This window comes from Pholis gunnellus, assembly GCF_910591455.1.
Source record: "Pholis gunnellus genome assembly, chromosome: 22".
NCBI lineage: Eukaryota > Metazoa > Chordata > Actinopteri > Perciformes > Pholidae > Pholis > Pholis gunnellus.
The window spans coordinates 2,576,429-2,598,377 of NC_136549.1; the positions used below are offsets into that span (position 1 = coordinate 2,576,429).

General features: G+C 42.3%; 1 protein-coding gene across 2 annotated transcripts in view; it reads left to right on the forward strand.

The window, feature by feature from the left end:
- Positions 1-21,949, forward strand: part of scube1 (signal peptide, CUB domain, EGF-like 1) — a gene marked incomplete at both ends in the record, with an annotated part of 106,098 nt that overhangs the window by 24,106 nt on the left and 60,043 nt on the right. For both annotated transcript variants that reach the window (XM_079183542.1, XM_079183543.1), the window contains one exon: positions 10,605-10,739. In XM_079183542.1, the coding sequence (XP_079039668.1) occupies positions 10,605-10,739 (135 nt within the window). The remainder of the gene's footprint in view (positions 1-10,604; positions 10,740-21,949) is intronic.

The window sequence follows — 21,949 nt, forward strand, 5'->3', positions numbered from 1 at the left end:
TCTATTGGAATAGTGAAAGGTTTTAAACGTTGGACGCACTATGTCTACAGAAGTTAAACTGTCATGAGACATAAACCTGATGAAAACAACACAATGACAAACGTCTTACATTATTATGCAACTAGTACAGTTCTGTTCTCACTTTAATGAAATTAAATGAGGTATCAGTCACTGAGCAGTTTCATTAATTGACATGTCTCCATACCGACCGACTAAAGGTCCTCTGGACCTGCGTCGTCATAGCATTTTGCTCACAGGCTGACTAGTGTAATGCAGACATGGGGAGTCACTGATAGAAACGGCTGAAACTGAATGGTTATTTATTATTAAAATAATAAGTCATGCAACTTACAGTTGAAGCTTAAACCATTTAATGTGCCAACAAATTGATTAAAACTGAAACAGGAATCACAGTATATAATGTGCATTATATCTGAACATAGAATTGAATCAAATTATGATACCCGATCCAGCTATATGAGTCGGTATCGTGCATCCCTAGTTTATATATCCAATAAAACGTGAAAACAAAGGATAAAGTTGCATAATGTGGTCTAAACCTGTAGGTTCAGAGCTACTTCCTGCTTCAATGTGCAGAAATGACCTACTTACCTCGTTTTCGGTTCTTTGTAAAAGTAAATAGAGTGTGTCATGAGAATTAAACAAAAATAGGCAATGCAAATGTTTATATATCTATATATATATATAAGTGTTTTGGTAAAAAAAATTTACTTGACACGTTGAATTAAAGTCGCTCTGTTTTTTTTTCTCTGCTTCTGCATGGTCACACCCTGCTGTGAATAAGGTGAGAATGTTGTTGCTGTGTGGGTTCTAGTGCACGCCATACAGATGTGGATGGTTGTGGAGTTGTGTAAGTGACCTCATTGTTAACATATAATGTTACTAAGCCAGCATCTAGAGGTCATTAGAGGAACTGCAGTTAAAGATATTCCCACCAGAGCTTTAGCTTCAGTGTTCAGAATCTCACACAATGAAGCTGGTGTTTAAAATCGGATCATCCTGAGAGACATGATGGAAACAACTATCAAATGAAGCTGTGGTTTGTTAAGGAAATAGACATTTTCCATTTTTCCATGTCGGAGCAGGAAGTTGGGGGGACAGTGTCTCTGTATTGGTGTCATCACATGTTTTGTGTTGCTTATTTCCTGCTGGCTGTAGACGGGCCCTGACTGTCTACAGCCGTTAGCTCGCCAGTTAGCCGCCGCGTTGCTCTTTGTGTTCTGGTGAGCTGGAGAAGGAGGGGTGTGAGGTTAGCAGGATTCCACCACACGTGTTGTGTTGGTGCCGCTAATTCAAACGATTCCATTCTGCTCTTTACGGGCCAGCGAGAGGAAGCCAGCCCGACTTCAACCCGGAGACATGCTTTATTGGATGCTCGCTGGATGCGGCCTTAATGAACCGCGGCTGATTAAAAGTGGGTTACTGAGTTCAAACGAGGCGGTAAAGCGTGAAAACAGACACACGGTCCGTGTGATTGCAATCTAAGAGGCAATGTTTTCTTTCTTCTATCCTATTCTATCTTTCTTTCTCTTTCTGTTGTGTCTTTATTTCACGCTTTGTTCCTTCTCCTCACCCCGCTCTGTATTTCCTTCCTCCTTAGTTTGAATCAAAGCTTCAGTCTTTCTTTCTCTCCTTTGCTCGTTTTTTGTTTCATCTCTCTTTCCCTCTTTGTCATTCGTACTTTTCTTTCCTCCATTTCTTCACTTTTCCATTCCTCGTTCCTTGTTCCAACAGTTAATTTCTGTCTGCCTTCCTTTCTTCCTCCCTTTGTCCTGTCCTTTCCTTCCACCCTACCATATTTCCTTTGTTCTCATTTCCTTTCTTTTTTGCTTCCTTCTATCCTTGCTTCTTTCATTCACTGTCACTCCTTTCTTCCTTCTTCTCCTCTCCTCTCCTCTCTTTTCTTTTTTCCCTCTCATCTCCTCTCTTGTTTCCTTTGCTCTCGTCTCCTTTGTCCTCTCCTCCTTTCCTCTCTTTTTTCCTCTCATCTCCTCTCTTGATTCCTTTCATCTTGTCTCCTTTGTCTTCTCCTCTCCTCTCGTTTCCTCTCTTGATTCGTCTCCTCTCTTGGATCCTTTTTCTGTCTCTCTCCCCTTTCTCCCTTTTCTCCTTTTGTTTCCCTGTCCCCGTCTCCCTTACTGTCTCTTACTTTTTGTTTCATTCTCTTTTCTTCCACCATCTCCTGTCATGCTCCATTTATTTTTCTTTGTCTCTTTTCTGTCTTTCTTTTCTTCCTCTGTTCTGTTATACTCGTCCTGCCTCTCTGCTGACCTTGTACTAGCTTTCATTTAATTACCTTAATAGCTGTCTGGTGTTCTTTCCTCTTCCCTCTTCTCTCCCATCTATTTGTCAGATGGATCACTGAATGTTTTCACTTGACTTGAACCATCATCAGGTAACAGTAGCACAGCTACAGGCTGACCAGTCAGCGTGTTTATGGGAAACGTATAAAGCAGGGGTCGGCAACCCGCGGCTCCGGAGCCGCATGTGGCTCTTCGGCCCCTCTGTTGCGGCTCCCTGAGTCCTCCGTCCACACGGCGTTTAAGCATCGTTTTCAAGATGATCTCCGTCCAGACTTAAACGCCTGAAAACGAATATCACGTGACTATTGACGTACACTGGGCATGCAGTGGGTGCCGGTGTTACGTCCTACTGGTTTTCAAACCTACTGGTTTCCTTCCGTGCGTGTGTTGTGTTCGCGTAACAGCAGCAGCTGTTTTCTGCCTCTGTTGCCAGATTCGTCACACATTCACAAACATATTGCTGGAGATCTAAAAGCCACATCTCATATATATTGCGGGGATTACGATTGTATAAGTGAGCACTACATCACAGCCACCTATGAAGAAATACATTGAAGAAAATATATTTATGGAAAGATCGCATCAACCTGGATTCCAACCCTGTCGAGCAAAAGAGTAATATATTCAAAAGCGGCCGCGCTACGCGATGCGCCACTTGAATCTTACATCGTAATGCGCCTTTTCTTGTAGGTGGCTCATCATAATTTGCAGACCTCCACCCTCGGTAAACTATCAATTGATAAATCCAAAAACAGAAAAGTCACGGAGGAAAATAGAGAGTTTAATTCTGCGTGGACGTATTCATTTGCTTTCACTACCAACGATGCTGGCTTACCTGAATGCTTGATATGTGGTGAGAACTCTGACATCAAATAGCTTTTGCGGCTCCAGACAAATTTTATTTGGTGGAAAATAGGGCAAAATGGCTCTTTGGATAGTAAAGGTTGCCGACCCCTGGTATAAAGACATAACTATGCATGAGATGTTAGCTCTCTGGGCTTGTTTCCATTCACATATTTATATGCATTTTGAAGTATCGCATTTGAAATACTGTATGAAAACGGCAACTTTTGATAAAACTGCCTCAATCGCAAAAGAATGTTTTTACGCTCGTTCATGGTGGTTTTTATACCTTTGTTGAAAAATAGTTGACGTGCTAGATGAATTATGGGAATACCATAACTGAATAAATTCTGACGTAGGTAACATTTCACTGGCTTAACTGATTGGCTGTTTCTGCTGCCAATGTCCTCTCAGGTATTCCTATAAATTGCAATTGCTAGTCTGGGGAATGGATGAAACATGGCTAATACTAGTTGACATGAAAGAACAAATAAAACTTGTGCATTTGAAACAAATTCCCGAAGACCTCTCTCCATTTCTTTCTTTTTTAGCGCAAACTTCTGACCAAACTACGCTGTGGCTGAGTTTATTCGCTCAAAGCCGAACAAAAAGAACTCATTCTGATTCTCATTCAACAAATCAATTAATAGAAATGACTTCTGCACACAAAAGAGGAAAAAGCATCCTGCCTTTCCTACCGCAGCCAACGCCTTCAAAAGTGATGCAAGATATTGTGACATGGTGCACCTAAGCCTTTCTTTTAGACCATTAGTACATTGTCTTATATAAATCAAGTGATGCTTTAAAGGAGCAAATGGAGAGTGTTTTTGTATCTGTGTCCTTGTGCTATACTTTTACCTCTGCTACAATATGTCACATTTGACAGGGCTCAACAAAAAGGATTGCCGGCTTGCCTGGGGCAAGTAAAATGCCACGCAGGGCTAGTAAACCTAGAAACTCACAAGAAAGATTAAACATGACAAGTAACTTTAACTAATAAATAAAACTGTTTCTAAAGGGGCAAGTAAAAATGTACTTTGGGCAAGTATTTCCGACCCACTTGCCTCAATTAACATTGAACCCTATGTGATCAAGTGTCTTTTGCAATTGGACAGACATGATTGAATCCTTGTTAAAGCCATTTTTACTCCCAACTCGTCAAATACCAATGTTTGGTCAGTGCCCCATGGCGTCTGACACCGACGCACCGAGGCACCCTTTAGTGTCTGTATGAGACACACCAGGCTTCCAACTAACTTCAGAGTCAACCTCCCTGTGTCATTATTAAATGTGCAGTGCAACTCATGTAATAGAAAGTGCATGATAGTCCGTTTATGCCTGTTGTGAGCGATGGAGGTGGGTCAAACAAACACAGGACTTTCACCCAGAAAGCGTCAGTTCGTGTCCCGAGTGAACCTCCGAGTCAATATTGAGTTATTTGACAAGTCAGTCGTTGGTCACATGACTTGTTAGTCCCGTGAGATGCTAGCCCCTTAACGTCAACCACAATCTTTTTCTAACTCTGACTAATGGATTTTGTTGCAAAAACCTAACTTCTTGTCAAGATGGAAGTTTATTTTGAAAAGACACTATGCATAACAAGTGTATGGTGACACGTCCAAAACTGATGCTAGAGGCGTAAACTAGAGAGTCAGGGCCACTGACCAAGCGATCGTATTCCACGAGTTAGGAGTGAGAATGTGTTCATAGTCAGTTTTAGATACTGGTTATTGCAAATCAATTGTTTCTTAAGTCCATGCTGGGTTGTTTTTGGACCAGGTGAAAGCCTACTTCTGGCATGGTCTCACATTGCTGTGTGTTCATTTCAGATTAAACAAAGAAATGCTTCCTAAATTGCACCGCACAGTCAATATTTAAAAACCCCAGGCTGTTTGTAAGCAAAGATGTTGACATGACTCATATATAATAGGAGCCTGTATTGAGTGGCTTACTCTGATTCCAGCAGTATGTCTGTTTTTACAAATGTGGAATATCTAATTTTGGAACAAAATAATAGAATTTCACATTTTAAACCCCATAAGAAGAATACATAATAGGACTGCTAGCAGAGGACGGTGCTCTCCAGGGGATTAGGTTGTATTTCAGGTATGGGTTTTGTAAGAGCTATATTTAGCCCACTTTGAGAAGATATACTACACTGCAGAATGGGTAATGCGTTCCTGTGTATTGACTCATGGACAGCACATCGTCACCAGCCTCTCCGATGCTTTGTGTCGACTGTCATCACTGACTGCAGAGTGCCCTGTGATGCATGGTAACCATATAAACAGGCCTCTGAGAGACTGACACGTCGGCCTATTGTCAAACCGCATTTCAAGCGCAGCTCCAGCCGTCACCGTCACGCCGCTCGTCAACAAGGACCTCAGTGTTTGTCATAATGTCTCGCTCTCAAGTGTCTCATTCAGCAGGAGATTTACTGTATGAATGAGGGCACACGATCGCACACGCTCCCTCGTCCCAATTAATACTGGCAGTCTGTGTACACCCAGAGACAGAAAATGTCTCGTCTCTCGAACGACGAGCTGTCATAACACAGCACGGCAGCCCCATGACTGGAAATCGGCCGCGATTAGTTCAAAGATGCAGTCAAATGAAAATCATGTGTCTTCCATGGCTGGTAGAAATGTGGGATCCTGCTTTCAGACTCACTAATCACTAGCTGGGAACATAATGTCAGGTCCATGCTCAGAAGACATTTGTTGCAGTGAGCTTTTGGGTTCAAGTCGAACACTGAAGCTAAGTAGTGTATTGTGGTGTGTAACCATTCAGATTGACGCTCTTAAATCGTAAACTGCAGCATCAAAGTGCAACAGCTCCATCTGAAAACAACATTTTTTATCCGACTTGTTTATTACTCCGTCAAAGTTCACACTCTATTTAGTTCTTACTTTTCTCGCACGCTCTGGGCCCGCTTGTGAAAAGCAACAAAGACTCTGTGGCTTTTAATAGACCCGAAGCATGATATTGAGAAACCTCAGAATCTTGTGGTGTTCTGAACAAGACTCAAACGACAAACGGCACTTCAGAAAATTGAGTTTGGAAGAAAAAAATGAAAAATAAATCAGTTTGCGTGAGGGGGCAGGAAGTCACTCCCTCATGTCCCAGATGCACTGTGTCAACAAGTTAGGGCACTAATAGATTTAAGATTGCGTAATTGTGCAGTGATTAAAGAGCGGTCCTGTTTCGGCTCCTTTCTTCCTTTTGATTCTGACTTTATTTATTTGGTTTTGGCGTGGACACAGCTGGGCCCAATGTGTCGATCTTTCGGTGCCCTCTGTGAACGTCCGGTGCGGCTTGCGCAAGTTTATTTTCCTTCTGACGCGTCCTTTTCATTCCACGGCGAGATCTGAGAGGTGGCGGCGCAGCGGGGAGCCAGCGGCCGCGGTGTGTCACGGAGAGGTCCAGCATGTAACGGACAGGAGGTGGGAGGGAAGGGGCAGATAAACTGAGGCAAAGTTTAAAGACTATCTGCACGCTTAGCAGTGGCGAGGTACAGCAGTGTGTGTGCTGGTAGCTCCGTTAGCTGTTAGCCAAACACACCGCAAACGGTTCCCTCCCCTCAATGTGTGCACAGAGTAGCACATGGGGGGTTGGAGATGCACTCAGCAGTGTTGTCACTAGCGGCAGTGCAATAAAAGGTGTTTTGAGTAAGTGTGGCTCACCGCTACCACACAAAGTCTTTGAGCGTACAGACATAACTGGCCGGACAAAACATGACGCAGTTTGCTGCAGCAGAATGTGAGATTAACCGGACGGACGCAGAGGCACACACACACTCATGGACTCCCAGACACACGCACACACGCGATAGGTTGAATGTTTCTCCTGTGGAGATAAGAAAATCAACAGAGATTAGGACAACTATCAGAATTGATTAATGTACAAAACATACAAATAATTAGCTCTCCTCAAAGCCACCAGCAATGGGACAGGAGTCTATCACCTATGTTTAGCGGGTTGTCCTGTGTTAAAAGAAAACTGCACATATGCGCTAATTTTGGTAGAATATAGGTTAAATATCGCACATTTGTGTGGTTTCTACTGGTGGTTTTCCTCAGTGTTTTCCACATGATCAAACATTCTAGAAATCAATCGTCTAGAAGACATTTTGAAATGACTTTCTACACTTGTTTTGCATCTTTACTCACAAGTCTTTTATTTTCCCACCCTCACTCATCCCTCGCCCTTCCCCTACGCCTCGTTGTCTCCCCCCCCCCCCCCCCCCCCCCCGATGTGTCAAGCACATCCTAGTTGTGTCTAAACAAAATTGTAGGCAAGTTTACACTAGCACAATCAAACAAAACAGAGGGTCTCCGGTTGAAACTTGCAAAATGGCCCCGTGGACTGTTTATGCAGAAATGTTGGCAGAGTTTAGTTGGACTTGGAGATGGCTGCATTTCTTCTCTCTCTCTCTCTCTCTCTCTCTCTCTCTCTCTCTCTCTCTCTCTCTCTCTCTCTCGCCCTTATCCAGCCTGAAGATGAAATGCCTCAGTCACATTTATGACATCTGTTAAACCATGAGATTTGCTTAAAACGCCGTTCGGAAGTGAAATGAAAACAAAGCCCAGAGTTCAGCGAGGACACTAATACACCAGTATATTTACACAGGAACTGGAGGTTTATGGGTGTATGAGTCCGGGAGAGAATGAAGCCAGCTTTAAGTTCGATTGCACTCTCGTTCATGCACCATCCAGGGTACATTCAGGGAAAATGATGGACATAGAGCTAACGGGGGTGGGGTGGGGTGGGGTGGTTCTCCAGCGACCAAGATTTGATCCCAAACATATCCGCAAAATAGGGAAGTGTATTGACTTATTGTTGAATTATTTCTTATAATTGACCAGGATTTGGTAAGATTGGAATCTTAAAATATGGGTTAATAAGGTGGGGACATGAGCGTGAATCATAATCCTAACCATAATCCTTAAATCGAATCACAAAATGGTCTGGGGAAACTAGATTAAAGTAAAGTAGAACCCTTGATTTCAGTCTAGAAGCAGCAGTGTAAGAGTTGTCTTATTGTGTTGTTGGAAGGGTGCTAGCGGGGGATAAAAGGGTACAGTAGAGTCAGAAGTTGGCAAGTGTTTGGCAGAGGCTCTAACAGCTGTATACAGTAACAGTATGTGTTCATCTCTGCACTCTGCGCAACTACTCTCTTCCTGTCCTCTGTTTTTGGCCTCCCCTCCTCTTAAATGCACTAAGTCTAGCTGGATAACTAACTGGAGGAGATCAGCTCCAAGATCCTCTTGGAGCTGATCTCCTTCCTACGCAATGTATTTGGGGACGCTTTCAGTGAACTGTTAGAAGAGTTTAACATCTTGTCCTGACAAGATGTATTTTCGTGGCATTTCTACTTTTTTTTATAAGGGAGACGGGAGAGAGAGAGGGGGGGGGATGACGTGCTTAAAAATTGAGAATTATAAAATTTTGACGGAGCGCTTCTATTTTAACCGGCGCAGCTTTTCCAGCATTTACGGCATTTGTTCAGCGGTGCAGGAAACACAACGACCAATATGCGTTGTAAATCACATCACGTGATGCAGCTCAGCCAATCAAATATGGGTATTCTGACAAGTTTCCTGACTCGAGTGAGATGTACACACACCAAGACACACGGGGGAGAGACGAGGAGAGAGCTCGCAGAGCAGGAACAATATTACGTAGTTTAGAAAAGTCAATTCACAAGACGATCTCCTAAAAGAGAAAAGTGTTCAGAGAGACCAAAGTCTTCAACCAAGAATGGACAAACTCGTTGAGGTGAATTCCTCCCACGGGCAGTTTAGAAACAGTACGTCTCACTTGGAGCAAACGTACCCACTCACATCTGAAATGAAGACACAGAAAATAAACCTCAGAGTCCAATATGATCAGAATCCTAACACTTTAATTCACTGTCCAACAATGATGTTAACAGAGAATAGAGCTGAAACAAGTGGTTTAATAACCACAGATAAAGTCCATGTACACAAATGTATCTTATTAGAAGATGAGAAAAATATAATATAGATTTTTGATTGACATCACTTCACACCTGAATGAGCTGAATTTAAAGCTGCAGGACAAATCAGTGAAATTGATTTTTCTAAGATTAAGTACTTTATTTTAAGATGCACGTTTTTCAAAAGCTTTCTGTTATTTAAGTTATTCTTTAATCCAGATATTATTTTACTTGAAATGAGAAGAACATTTATTTATGTATTTCTATGTATTATTCATAATCCATCCAGTTACATTTGAAAACTGAGAATAATAATTGTTAAAATATAATTGATGTGTACTTTCTTTATTTGATAGTTGTTGACTACACAGAGACGTTACTACTACTAGGCTTCTTGAATATATATATATATATATGGCACTAAATAGTGCAAGTTAGATATTACTGTAATGTTCCGGACCTTTGCACGAGGACATTTTCTCAATCTGGACCTTTTGGAATTTTAATTGAATACCCCTGGTGTATAGACTCAGGTAAAACTAGGTTGGACATTGTGTCTGGCGCGATAAACACCAAGTTGTACATTTCTTTTGAGCATCTAGGTCTTTTTGTCTTTGTCTGTCTTTTCTTTCTTTCATTCTTTGCAGTATGTCTGTGGTTGTGTAACCTGCCTGTCAGAACCTCAGACTAAACACAGTGGAAAGTCATTCCAGTCAGCCACTGGGATCACTCACTCACTCACACACACACACACACACACACACACACACACACACACACACACACACACACACACACACACACACACACACACCTACACACACACACACACACACACACACACACACACACACACACACACACACACACACACATACACACACACACACACACACACACACACACACACACACACACAGGTAGTCATGTTTGATCCCCGTTAAAGTCAGTTGAGGGTGTTACAAGTTTGCAGTTCACTTCAGCCCCCATCAAAATGTCCCATTGGAAATGTACTGGTCTTTCAGCAGCACAGCAGAGGCCCTATAAACACACTCTTGCACCAGCATGTGCACACACACACACACACACACACACACACACACACACAATCACACACACACCCCCACACACACACACACACACACACACACACACACACACACACACACACACACACACACAGACTGTGATGCTCACCTTGTCAGATCCCCGTTACAGCCTGGTGCCAGGAGGTTGTACAGCCACCTTAGGGTGCCAGGATCAGAAGCCTGTTAGGACTCCCCGTCTGCCCTCTGTGTGTTTGTGCGCGTAAGCATGCGTGACCCTCACATTCCCGACACTGACGCCATCCCTCTCATCAGACATTTTCACATAAACTTTGATGGGCACACGTTTGTTTATGAAGCTGAATGGGCTGCTGTTCCACTGTGTTGCCGTGGTTGACTTTATTTCTCTCTGTGCGTCTCCAATCCTAACAGATGTGGACGAGTGTGTGGACAACAACGGCGGGTGCCAGCAAGTGTGCGTCAACACTATGGGGAGCTACGAGTGTCAGTGCACGGATGGCTTCTTCCTCAGCGATAACCAGCACACCTGCATCCACCGCTCTGACGGTAAGACTGGAACAGAGATGCCAAGTACAGTGAGAGCCGTCTTCTGCTGCTTTCTGGAACGTAATCACTTGAGAGAAGCAAAGAAAACACGTTGAGCTTTGTTTCAGGATTATGTAAAGCTACTTGATGCTCCTTGCTCAATCTTGAACTAAACAGGGATTATATTGTCTAAAATCATTTTGGGTAACTAGATCACTTTGCTAGAATGACTTGAGAGTGCGATAAAGCATTTGGTTATTATTTGTGGAATTCATGCAAAGTGGTGGGAAAGAAATCGATAGATCAGTGCTACTTTGCTCTGGTTGGTGTAATATTAATGGAAGAGGTGTTTACCCCACTGTTCCTGACTGGATGTGTCAGAGACAGCTCAATGCAGACGTTTCATCTCATTATACTAAAAGTCATGACTTGCAGACACGTTATTTCTGTAAATATGATTCTTTAGGAGTGGATGGATTATCAGTTGATGGGCCCTCAGGAACAGACTCGTAAAATGTACTTGGGTATACTTTTGTGTAGCTTGAGAAATTCTGGCCAATGGAAATATGTCATTTTCAACAGCTTTTAGCCTTGTTAGTGGCAGTGCCCAAGGGATGCTAATGTCAGCTGTTGGATGGATTACCAACATATCAGGTACAGATATCCATGAGGGTGAATCCTAATGGCTGTGTTACCACCATGACGTTGACATTTGTGGTTTTTGTTTTTTACCATCAATGTCCCCAATAGGCTGTCCTACAGGTTCACACACACACACTACATTCATGTCTTAAGTGAAATAAATATCAGTCCACACTACCCAGGGCACTGTAAAATGGTTTGATCACTTTCGTGTTGATCCTTTTGAACATAAAGCTACTTCAGTCTTGAAATGGATCTCCCCTAATTTACGCCCCTGCTTTGCTGTCGACTCAGTGCCTCCTAAAACGTAATCTCCCTTGTGCGTGACCCTGTGACAGGCTCTCTGGATCACAAGGAGACGTGGGATTCGAGGGCACTGACATCATGCCTCTGGCTCGGCCGGTCGCCCTCCACACCCACAGTGGCATTGGATTTCTTTAAATCGTTTGACCCCACTACCCTGGCATCCCCGACCCATTACGCCTGTCACATTTAATTTATGGGCTCAGTCTGAGGGAGCGGTGATCCCGAGGTGAGGAGGCCTCCTTATTCCCCCTCCACACACACACACATACATTCTCTAGGCACAATGCTCACATGCATGCGGCTGTGAATGGGGACAGTGTGGCGGTGAAGTTCAAAGACGGGACGAGAGGACAGTCATCTGTCATCTTTGCGATGGCACAAAAGAAAGAGGCGCTGGGGGAACATGGTAAGGGATGAAGAGTGAGGGGGAGGAGAGAGGGACATCAAATACAGGAAGAGGCTGCAGCAGAGTGACCTCTCCTTTATCCTCTCCCTCGTCTCCCTGGGCGCTCCTCACAGTGTCGGCGTGGTCAGCATGAGGGCGTGTCAGGAGCCGGCGTCAGGGATGTTAGAGGATTCTCTGTGGAAAAAGAGGTGAAAGAGATGCAGAAATAGAAGTGTGTTTGCTCACTGGAAACCCTATGAACCAGCATGTGAATATATCTCACTCCAACTATTTATGAAGGTTTCGGGATAGAATTCAGGGGACAGCCATTGAGAGTTCTGTTTTTATACGGTGAATTTGCAAAGTTGCACCACAGAATGAGACCACAGATTACAAATGCAAATCAAATTACCAAATTCAAGTGACTAATTTCCCTTTTTTAGCAGTAAAAACATATTTAAAATTCCTTATTCTTCAAAAGAAATGCGAAAAGTACATTATTTCACCATATATTCATACAAATTAAATTAAATGTCAAAAATCTGTATCTTAAGTCATTACTGCGTCAACATGTGTAATTCCTGCTCCTGTCAGACGGATGTTCACGGTAAACAAGCACTGAAGACGCTTGTGGTATTTTCCCGTTGCTCTGCTCTGGCAGGCTTTTCTGAGCCTTTAACCACCACCACACAGCCCCCACCCCATCCAGAGATCCTCAATAGGACACTTGTCTCCTCTCCGTCTCCTGCACAGGAATAGAAGCAGCATCCCGGTGTCCCACAGGAATCTCCTTGCGCATGTTTTTTTCCATCTTCCCTGCTGTGTCCCATTTTTTTCATCTTGTCTTCTTTGAGTCACTTGCTTTATTTCATCCTCCAAAGGTAAAATAAAGAGATTAAACCAGATTAGGACCTCTAACACTCTGTTTAAAGACAGTGGATCAATCTGACAACATACAGACAATCAGACAGACTATACAATATTAAGCTAACACATTTTATAAGGGCTGTACAGTTATTTATGATGTGTTTAGCATAGTAGTGATGATAACACTTGTTTACTTTTCCTTAGGTAGGGCTTTGAAGGCAGGACTTTTACATGTAATGATTTTTTAACATGTGGTACTTTTACTTAAAAATAAATACGTCACCCCAAAATTATAATTATTATATTATTACCCTGTGTTACCTTGAATTCTTGAAGAAAACATTGTTTTCCTTGCATACCTCAAAGAGAAAAGTCTTGATGAATTGAAATAATTAGGATGGCTGCGTTTTAACAACTGCAATACTTTACCAATCCAAGTCTCATTTACCCAGTGGTGTGCTAACACATTCCCAAATACATGCGTCGCAAAAACAGAGATGCCGACAAGTAATTTTTTGCTCAAAGTCTCAAGTCTTTGAGCTACAGTCAAAGTCAAGTCTTAAGTCTTTAAGGGGCAAGTCTAAAGCTGTGTTCACACCAAACGTGACCCAGATTTTTGGCCCGACTACGTTACGTACAAAAACAATGGAAATACGCAAATGACGCAACTTGAATAATCGCCTCATTCGCGAGAGTTTACATTTTCCCACATGGACGAGAAATTTGCGTGACGCTGTGTCACAAAAGCATATCAGCGTTGAGATCCTCCTCCTGTCATCACTGACGTCCTGCTGTTGAATCAAAAGCTATGGAGGAAAACAATATTCTATCCGTAGGTGGGCACCCAGAGCACTACGATAACTCATATTAGTAGACACCAGACGAAAGTATGTGTATAAATGTACGTCTATGAATCATTGGGTACAAACAATAACTATGCTGCCATATTTACGCCTAGATGATATTATTTTGACTGTTGATGGAGCTGTTACAATGTCAGCAAAGCCTAGCGACATCGATCCGAGCTCCATTGAGAAAACAAGTATTTTAAAAGTGATTTGCTTGTCGTCTTGCAGAGAGAACTAACAAAACATGAATTCAGACTTTTTACAAATCAGCATTATTATGTCGTTATTTCGGCATCCCTTTTATCCATTTATTGCAATGAAATCAGATCAAAATCTGTTTATTTGGGGTTCATACAGCTGTAGTACACCAGCCGACCTGTGGCTTGGTATATACAGTGAAGACAGCTCGATAAAATCCACGGAGCTCCACCGGATGATGTTATGAACTCAGACAAAATGGCGTTTAGTTTCCCGGGATATGTGGTACTTATAAAAAGCAGAAATAGTGGTTATTTCTTCCATGGTTGATGGTGGAAATAAATGGCTTATTTGATAACGGTTTCCATGGAGATAAGCCACTCCTCCTCTCCGGCACAAATTACGCGAATAATCACAAATGATCCCGCAAGTAAACTCCTGCGAGTAACGTAACGCAAAATCTCTTTCTTTCATCCATTTTATTTTCAGCCTATACATGTTACACGCCAAAAATAATTATATATAACATGGTGGATAACTATACAGACAGTCAAACTCAGCGACAAACAATGTAAAAGAAGAAAAGGTCAAATTAAAAGAAAAAGTCTTTGGGGTTCAAGTCACAGTCAAGTCGCAAGTCTTTGAGTTAGATTTCAAGTCAAAACTCGAGTCTTTGAGGTGCAAGTCTAAGTCACGTCTCAAGTCTTTGAACTCGAGTCGAAGTCAAGTCACAAGTCTTTGAGCGGCAAAGTCCCAGTCAGCTCTCATATCTTTGGTAGGCAAAGTCCAAGTCAAGTCCAAGCCTCTTATGGTTGTAATGAACGTTCTATCATCGTGACGTCTGGTCCAACACATTCTCACTCCTAACTGGTCGAATACCGACGCTTGGTTAGTGGCCCTAAGCTTCAAAATATGACACTCTAGGAATCCCTCTAGTGTTAGTTTTGGATGTGGCGGAGACGGCGTTTAGTTTTGCTTGTGACACGAACAGCGGTCTCCTGGCCTAAAGTCCTGTGTTTCCACTAATAGAGGAAAGAGGCTCCGTGTAATCTTTACTTCATCCAGCTCGTGCTCAGTACCCCAGTTGTTCTATGAGAGACTAAGGTGTGTGTGTGCATGTACATAAATGTAATGCTGGCCTTCCCCTGGGGGTAAAACCTGCCGCCACATTCGTGTCACATCTTTTCCCTATTTGGGTTGACCTCATCACGTTCATCTCCAACCTGTGTAGAGCTTTATTACAGAATTGAGCTTTGCCGTTTTGCTGGAAATGAAAGAGACGGTAAGCCTTTATTGATCCCCAGAGATCGTCTGCTTTTAATCTCATGATGATGTGATGTGATAATTTACCATAACTGCGACCGCCAACAACCAGCTTCTCAAATTATACTCTGGTAGATACAAATGATCTCTCACGCAACTGTTTTGTGTGTGAGAAGGAAAGACGGTCGGTGTTAGATTGTTGCTTTGCGTATGGTAAGTGTCAGCTCACGGCTCATTTCTTTCTCCCTGATACTCGCCTGGAAGGTAATTAAGCCTAGCAACAATTGTTTCTTCCATTATGGTGTGTTTCCACTCTGTTGTGCTGCGCTCTGTCTAAAGCACATCCAGACGAGAATGTGGAAGACTCTGGCCCGAAAGCTTCCTATCTTGAGTTGGGGAAACAGCTCTCGCAGCAAATGTTCCTGATCTGCCATGATGTGTAAGGGCCATGACCACATGGGCCAGGTATGGCCCACAGGCCCGACGGTGACATGTAGAATGGAGACGCTCGGTTCCAGTTTGGGAAATTTGAGTATCTCTAAAATGGAGGATCTGGCTTGTCAGTGAAAGTCTTGGGTTACCTTCTGACCCTGAGAAGGGATATAAATGTGTGCTGAGTTTGTGCCATTGATATTACTAAACTAATACAGCGTACGTCTCATTTAAAGAAACTCCTGCGTGTGATTTGCAGCAACAGTGTAGAGGTTGATTGGTTGCTGTATTAGATATCAAATGATTGCCTCTGAGTTGACCGGGTCCGTCTGATTTATTAATTGTGCCTTTTGGACCAACGTGGCCCCCGCCAAAACAGAGTGAAAACAATACGCTTGTAAATTCTTCTCTGAGCTCAACACCAATTTCCTGGCAAAAGTTGGAGTTGGCAGTAAGCGGGGAATTTTAAACACCATCTCATGCGGACGCCATGCCTGGCGCTCCAAGAGAATGTTTGGTCGCAAGAGTCTCTGTGAACTGTGGAGCAGGATGACCGGGCGATAGTGGGCCGACTGTGGGCAAGAAACATAAAACATTTTGATCAAACAAACTATTTATAAAGAATCTTAATACTGTGGTGGAGAAACTGTGGCTGGCAGCTCCTGGAAGGCTTTATGTAGTATTTAATGGTAGGGATTACAATCAACAGGAGGTAATGGGCAATGAGGCATGGTGCTCACATGCGGGGCTCAGTGTAGTGCAGTTTAGCAGCTGGTAACTCTTGGATTCAGTATAATGTGATGCCTTTGAGGATGAAAATAACAACTATTTTCATTATGTGTTCAATCTGGAGATTTTTTTTCTTGATTAATCAATTAAAGTTAAATTGTAAATTAAAATACCAAAAGTCCAAGGTGTAGTCTTCAGATTCCTTGTTTTATCCAGTAACCCCAGTGTATTCAGTTTATAGTCACAAATGAAAAAGAAAAGCAGCAAAGTTTCACGTTAGAGAAGCTTTACATAGGGATGTCAACAAATTATGACAGTACTGATGATTACCATGATATTTAAAAATGTAATATTGATATCATTATAAGGCTCAATATTAGGGCGTACTCAGGCATCAGCTTATAGTCGCCGAAATGGAAGAAAATGGTTGCATTTGTAGTCACCTTATATTTTGATTAATTAATATGCTATGCTGCTGTATGTCAGCTTAATAATGAAAATGTGACACTTGATCTTACATGTTGAATATGTTTCGCAAAAAAGAGCTCCGTCCAGTTCAAAGATACCAGGATACCTCACCTCCCAATACTGCACGTTGACAGTTGAACCAATTTGCACATTTATTTGTGATGCTGTGTGTGTTGTTTGTGATGAACTTTTTACCCCACAGTCCAACAACTTCATTTGCTTAGCCATTATTTCTAAAACAGATGCCTGTGGGCACACAAGTAAACGCACCAATGCATGTGCAGTGTTATCACATGCAGTTCCAGTTCTGACTGTAACAGCAATATTTAAATTTCACCCCAATATCAAAAAATTGTTTATTTTGGGTCCATATTTTGCCTTTTGCTATTCCTATTTTTAAACATTAACAATGGTAATTATTTTGGCCACGATAATCATGTAGTGACAGCCCAGCTGGAACCAAAGAATGTTTTTGCATGAAAAATGACAAGCACCTTTATGTGTTGTATATCAATTGGAAAGTAATAGGAAGATTTATTTCTTTGTATTTGACTTACTATATTTCATCATAAGTCATACCTCATTATCACATTTTGATTGTAATCACGAATGAGATGGCAGCATGAGAAACACTCCCATTGGTATTCTCATTCAGTAACACTTTACTTATTACATCTATTTAGCAAAGGCTACACAGATTTATAGGCAGTTCATAAACATTGCATAAATGGTTTATAGAATATTATAATGTAAGAAAATATACAGAGATTTTAAGGTGTTTATTATTATACTGTATTTGTCAGGTTACATGTCTCCTATGAAGACATGTAATAATCAATCTCTTCATATATTGTCTATCAATGCGAAATGGCAGGATATAAAGTAAAGTAATGCCATTGTTTGAAATGATCACATGGCTCACACATGATATCTGTATACAGTATGCTATGTGTTGAGAGAGAGGGAAGGCAAAGAGAGCAATGGATTGTGGGAGCACGGGATGGGGGGAGTTGTGAATGTTGAGTGGAGAGAAAGAGAAAAATAAACACAGAGAGACAAACAGAGTGGAGTGGACCAATGGAAGCCGCACGCGTTTATTTGGAGTTGTGTGATGAGAGGAAGCAGACTGAGGCTGCTGACACACACACACAAACACACACACACACACACACACACTATAGACTATAGACACAGATGCACAGACATGTATTTGTGAACAAAAACTTGCACATGGAGGAATTCTCACTTTAAACAAACCAAAGCAGGAAATTGGAGGTACGGTGGAGCTTTTTAAATGACGGCCGAGGGGCATGTGGGAACTCTTGAGTACAGGGAGCTCTGTCTACCTGGCTGTTATCATCATCAATTACAAACACCATCAAAAGCCAGACACTTCGCCTGTCCCACATCCTACATCCATACAGCTCCGTGTGTCTGTCAAATACTGTAAACGCTCAGCTGTCGTTATTTAAGAAACACTAATGTGTGTAGCAGCACGTCATTTGATAGAACGCTCAGTTTTAATCTGTAGCATGCAGTAGTCCCAATGTAAAGGCCCTACAGGTATTAATTTTGACCAACAAATAATTTAAGAGTTGGACTTAATGAATTGAAGTCACAACTGTAATTTCATTGTCTCACTATAGTGTTATTCCAAGAATGTCCTACCCCCAAAAAACGCCCCATGGTTACGATCATTTTTAGGGGGCGACTTCTTGTGGCCATAGTAAAATATAACTTGAGCAAAAAGGGGAAGTCAGGTGACGTGATATAAAGAGCAACAATGTCCGTGGAGGTGGGAGGTTGGGGTGGATAGATGGGTCAAACACATCCAGAACTTTGACCCAGCAGACCATTTTTCGCATCCTTTGTGAAATAAAGGGTCAAATCTTCTCTGCCAATGCCAAACAGCTTAGTTTGCCATTGACTCTTGTTTGGTGTTGTTTGGTGGATTGGATGATTGAAGTCTGAAGAAACAAGACATATTGGCAATTTAAAAATGTATTCATTTAACAAACAGGAGCCTCAGTAGCGTGTGGAAGAACCATACACAGCCACAACAGCCTGGCTCCTCCTCCTCATGCTGGTCACCAGCCTGCTCACACACTGCTGTGGGATGACATCCCATTCTTCAGAAAGCATTTGTCGCAAGTCAGCCAACGTGGTTGTGTTGGTCACTCTAGCATGAACAGCACGCCCAAGCTGATCCCACAAGTGTTCAATGGGGTTGAGGTCAGGACTGCTGCAGGCCATTCCATCCTCTCCACTCCCAAATTCTGGAGGTAGTCTCTGATAAACCGCTCTGTTGGCATTGGCAGAGAAGATTTGGCAAATTTTTCATGGGCGCAACCCACATACTCAGCTCTGCTGCTCATCCCACAAATGCACGTTTCTTACAAATGTGGCACAGTTTTAAAGGGAACTAAACAGGCTTTCCAACGGTATAAGATTTATTGCCAAGAAGCATTGTTACAACAGAGAAATAATCTACCAAACACAAATTTCCTTATTTTTTGTGCTATGTTTATATAGCATGTGGAGCCTTCATATTTTTTCAGTGTTCACACTTTTGGACACTTAAAAATGTTGGATATATATAGAATCCATTGTTTTCCAATTTTTGTAAGTTATTAAAGAAATTGATTTTATGATTTATGGCATGGTAACTGAGTTATTCTGCACAAAAGACAACTCTGAGTTCTCTCTATTTCATGCCATGATTGTGCTGTTTTCATAGAGATGCAGGACTTTTATATTGCAGTGAAAATCGAGGCCACGGAGAGTAAAAGGTGACTGGAGCGAAACTGCTTGGTGTTAAATAAACACACAGGCCAGTTGAACATGTAAAAGTCATTGTCAAAAATCTTAATAGATGAATAAAACATTGCAAGGTGTTCAATTCACCTAATGGGATCAATAAAGTGTATCTTCTCTTCGACTTTTAGGGAAATATAAAGCATGCAGTGAATGAGCTCCGACCCTGCATGGAGACACCCGAGTGTCCCAGCACTGAGTGAATCCTTGAAGTTTGTGTTTTGTATTAACAAAACACAAACACACACACACACACACACACACACACACACACACACACACACACACACGCACACGCACACACGCACACACACTCCAAAGGTCCTGGTGTGTGGAGGTGAAATCCTGGTGTTTGTGTGTCTTTGGACACTGTGACTGTGGGGGTGTTCTTTTACATTTTTAGTTGTAGTTGTGTGTGTGTGTGTGTGTGTGTGTGTGTGTGTGTGTGTGTGTGTGTGTGTGTCAAACCAGGCCTCGGCATGAACTCTCTTTGAAACGATAGGTCTATTATAGGTGCACACACACAAAACACACACAAACACACACACACACTAGGTCATCATAGCATGGTCGAGGTGCTGAAAGTGACTAATGCTTTCCTTTCCAAAACACCCGCTCTCCTCTATTTTATAAATACTTTGTTTAAATATTATTCCAGCATGTGATTTTAACTTTAACTGAAAACGAGCTCCAACAACTTAGCAATCTCTCTCTCTCTCTCTTTGAGGTAAACACAACTTATTTACCTGCGAGCGGAAGGTGGAATCCACGTTTATTTTTATTCCCCCCCCCCACTGTTCTGCTCTTTTCCCCCCCTCTGTGCTGCCTCCGCTATATTTTTAGGCCAGAGTTTGTCTGTGGTCAGTGGAAATGTTTTATACGAGGGCGTGGTAGCTGACCTGGTGTGGTGCTGCTGCTCAGTAGCAAACACAGGAAACACACACACATACGCACAAAGTAAACATATTCCTGTCTCATCATCTCCCAGCTTTTTACAGAAAACTAACATCTGCCTTTAACCGGAACAAGTCTGATACACACACACGCTTTGTAGTCATACTATTACAGTTAACAAGGGCTGTGCGAATCAAACAGTTCCCCCCAAAGTTTTTTCCTGTCTTTAACGTTAGCAGCTGGACTCTGTTAACATGACACACTGAACTCTGGTTCGCCTGCTCTCTTGCCTCCATCTAAACGTTGCTGCTTTGACGTTATAGCTGAGGACACGAGTACTGACACGGCTTGAGCATTTCAAGAACCATACCTGGGGTTTGCAGGTTGTAGCAAATGAAATATACTTTACATATCAGCTGATCATCTCACTATAATGTGAGGAATCTCTATCTGTCCGTGTATATGTGGGTGTGTCCTTCGTATATTTTGAGAAACACTCCTCCGATCTACTTCACACTTGGTGGGTGTACTGCTTGGGACCCAAGGGGTGTGCAGTATTTATTATAGTGCAATTTGGACATGACATGTTAAATATGAAGGAACTTTAAATAAACAAGCCATATTGCTTAGTGCAGCAGAGGGGGAGGGGCTTCTGGACTCTGAAAACTAATTCAAACATGCCGTCGGCAGCGCGCCTTTACAGGCCCCGGCTCATTGACTGTAGTCCACTTTTACTGGTGGAAGCTAGATATACTAATGTTACAACCAAACTCTTTGTCCCTACCCTTGATGTGACAAAGTGATGTTAGTTTATAGTGCCCACATTTGTATGAAGGTTGCTCAGTGACCCAAGTATATCATTCTATAACATTTCTCGGATCTAACCAAAGTTCTGCATCCCAGTGGCCCGTGCATTTTATACCTGGGCCTTCTGTGCTGTCCTACTGTGCTGTCCTACTGTGCTGTCCTACTGTGCTGTCCTACTGTGGCGTCATTATGACACGCAAGCTACGGTTATTTGTTTCTAGGGGTGTAACAATACACGTATTCGTATTAAACCGTTCGGTACGAAGCTTACGAACCAAACAATACGTTTGAATAATACTAGTGCATTTGGAAAATGCAGAAGCTTAAATTGTGAGAAATATTATGTTTTCGGTGGACTGCGCTCACGCAGTAGACAACGGGCTGTGTGACCTTTTGAACCCAGAACAATAACAAAAAACAGCTGGGGCACCGCACGTGTCTTCAGGGAGGTTAAGCTAAACTAGCTTAGCAGGAAACAACAGCAGTTAGCTTTTCCCTACTGATTCAAACAGAGAATAACATTTCCGAACCTAATCCCGCGATGACGGGATGCTTCGTCATTAACGGACAAGTCAGAA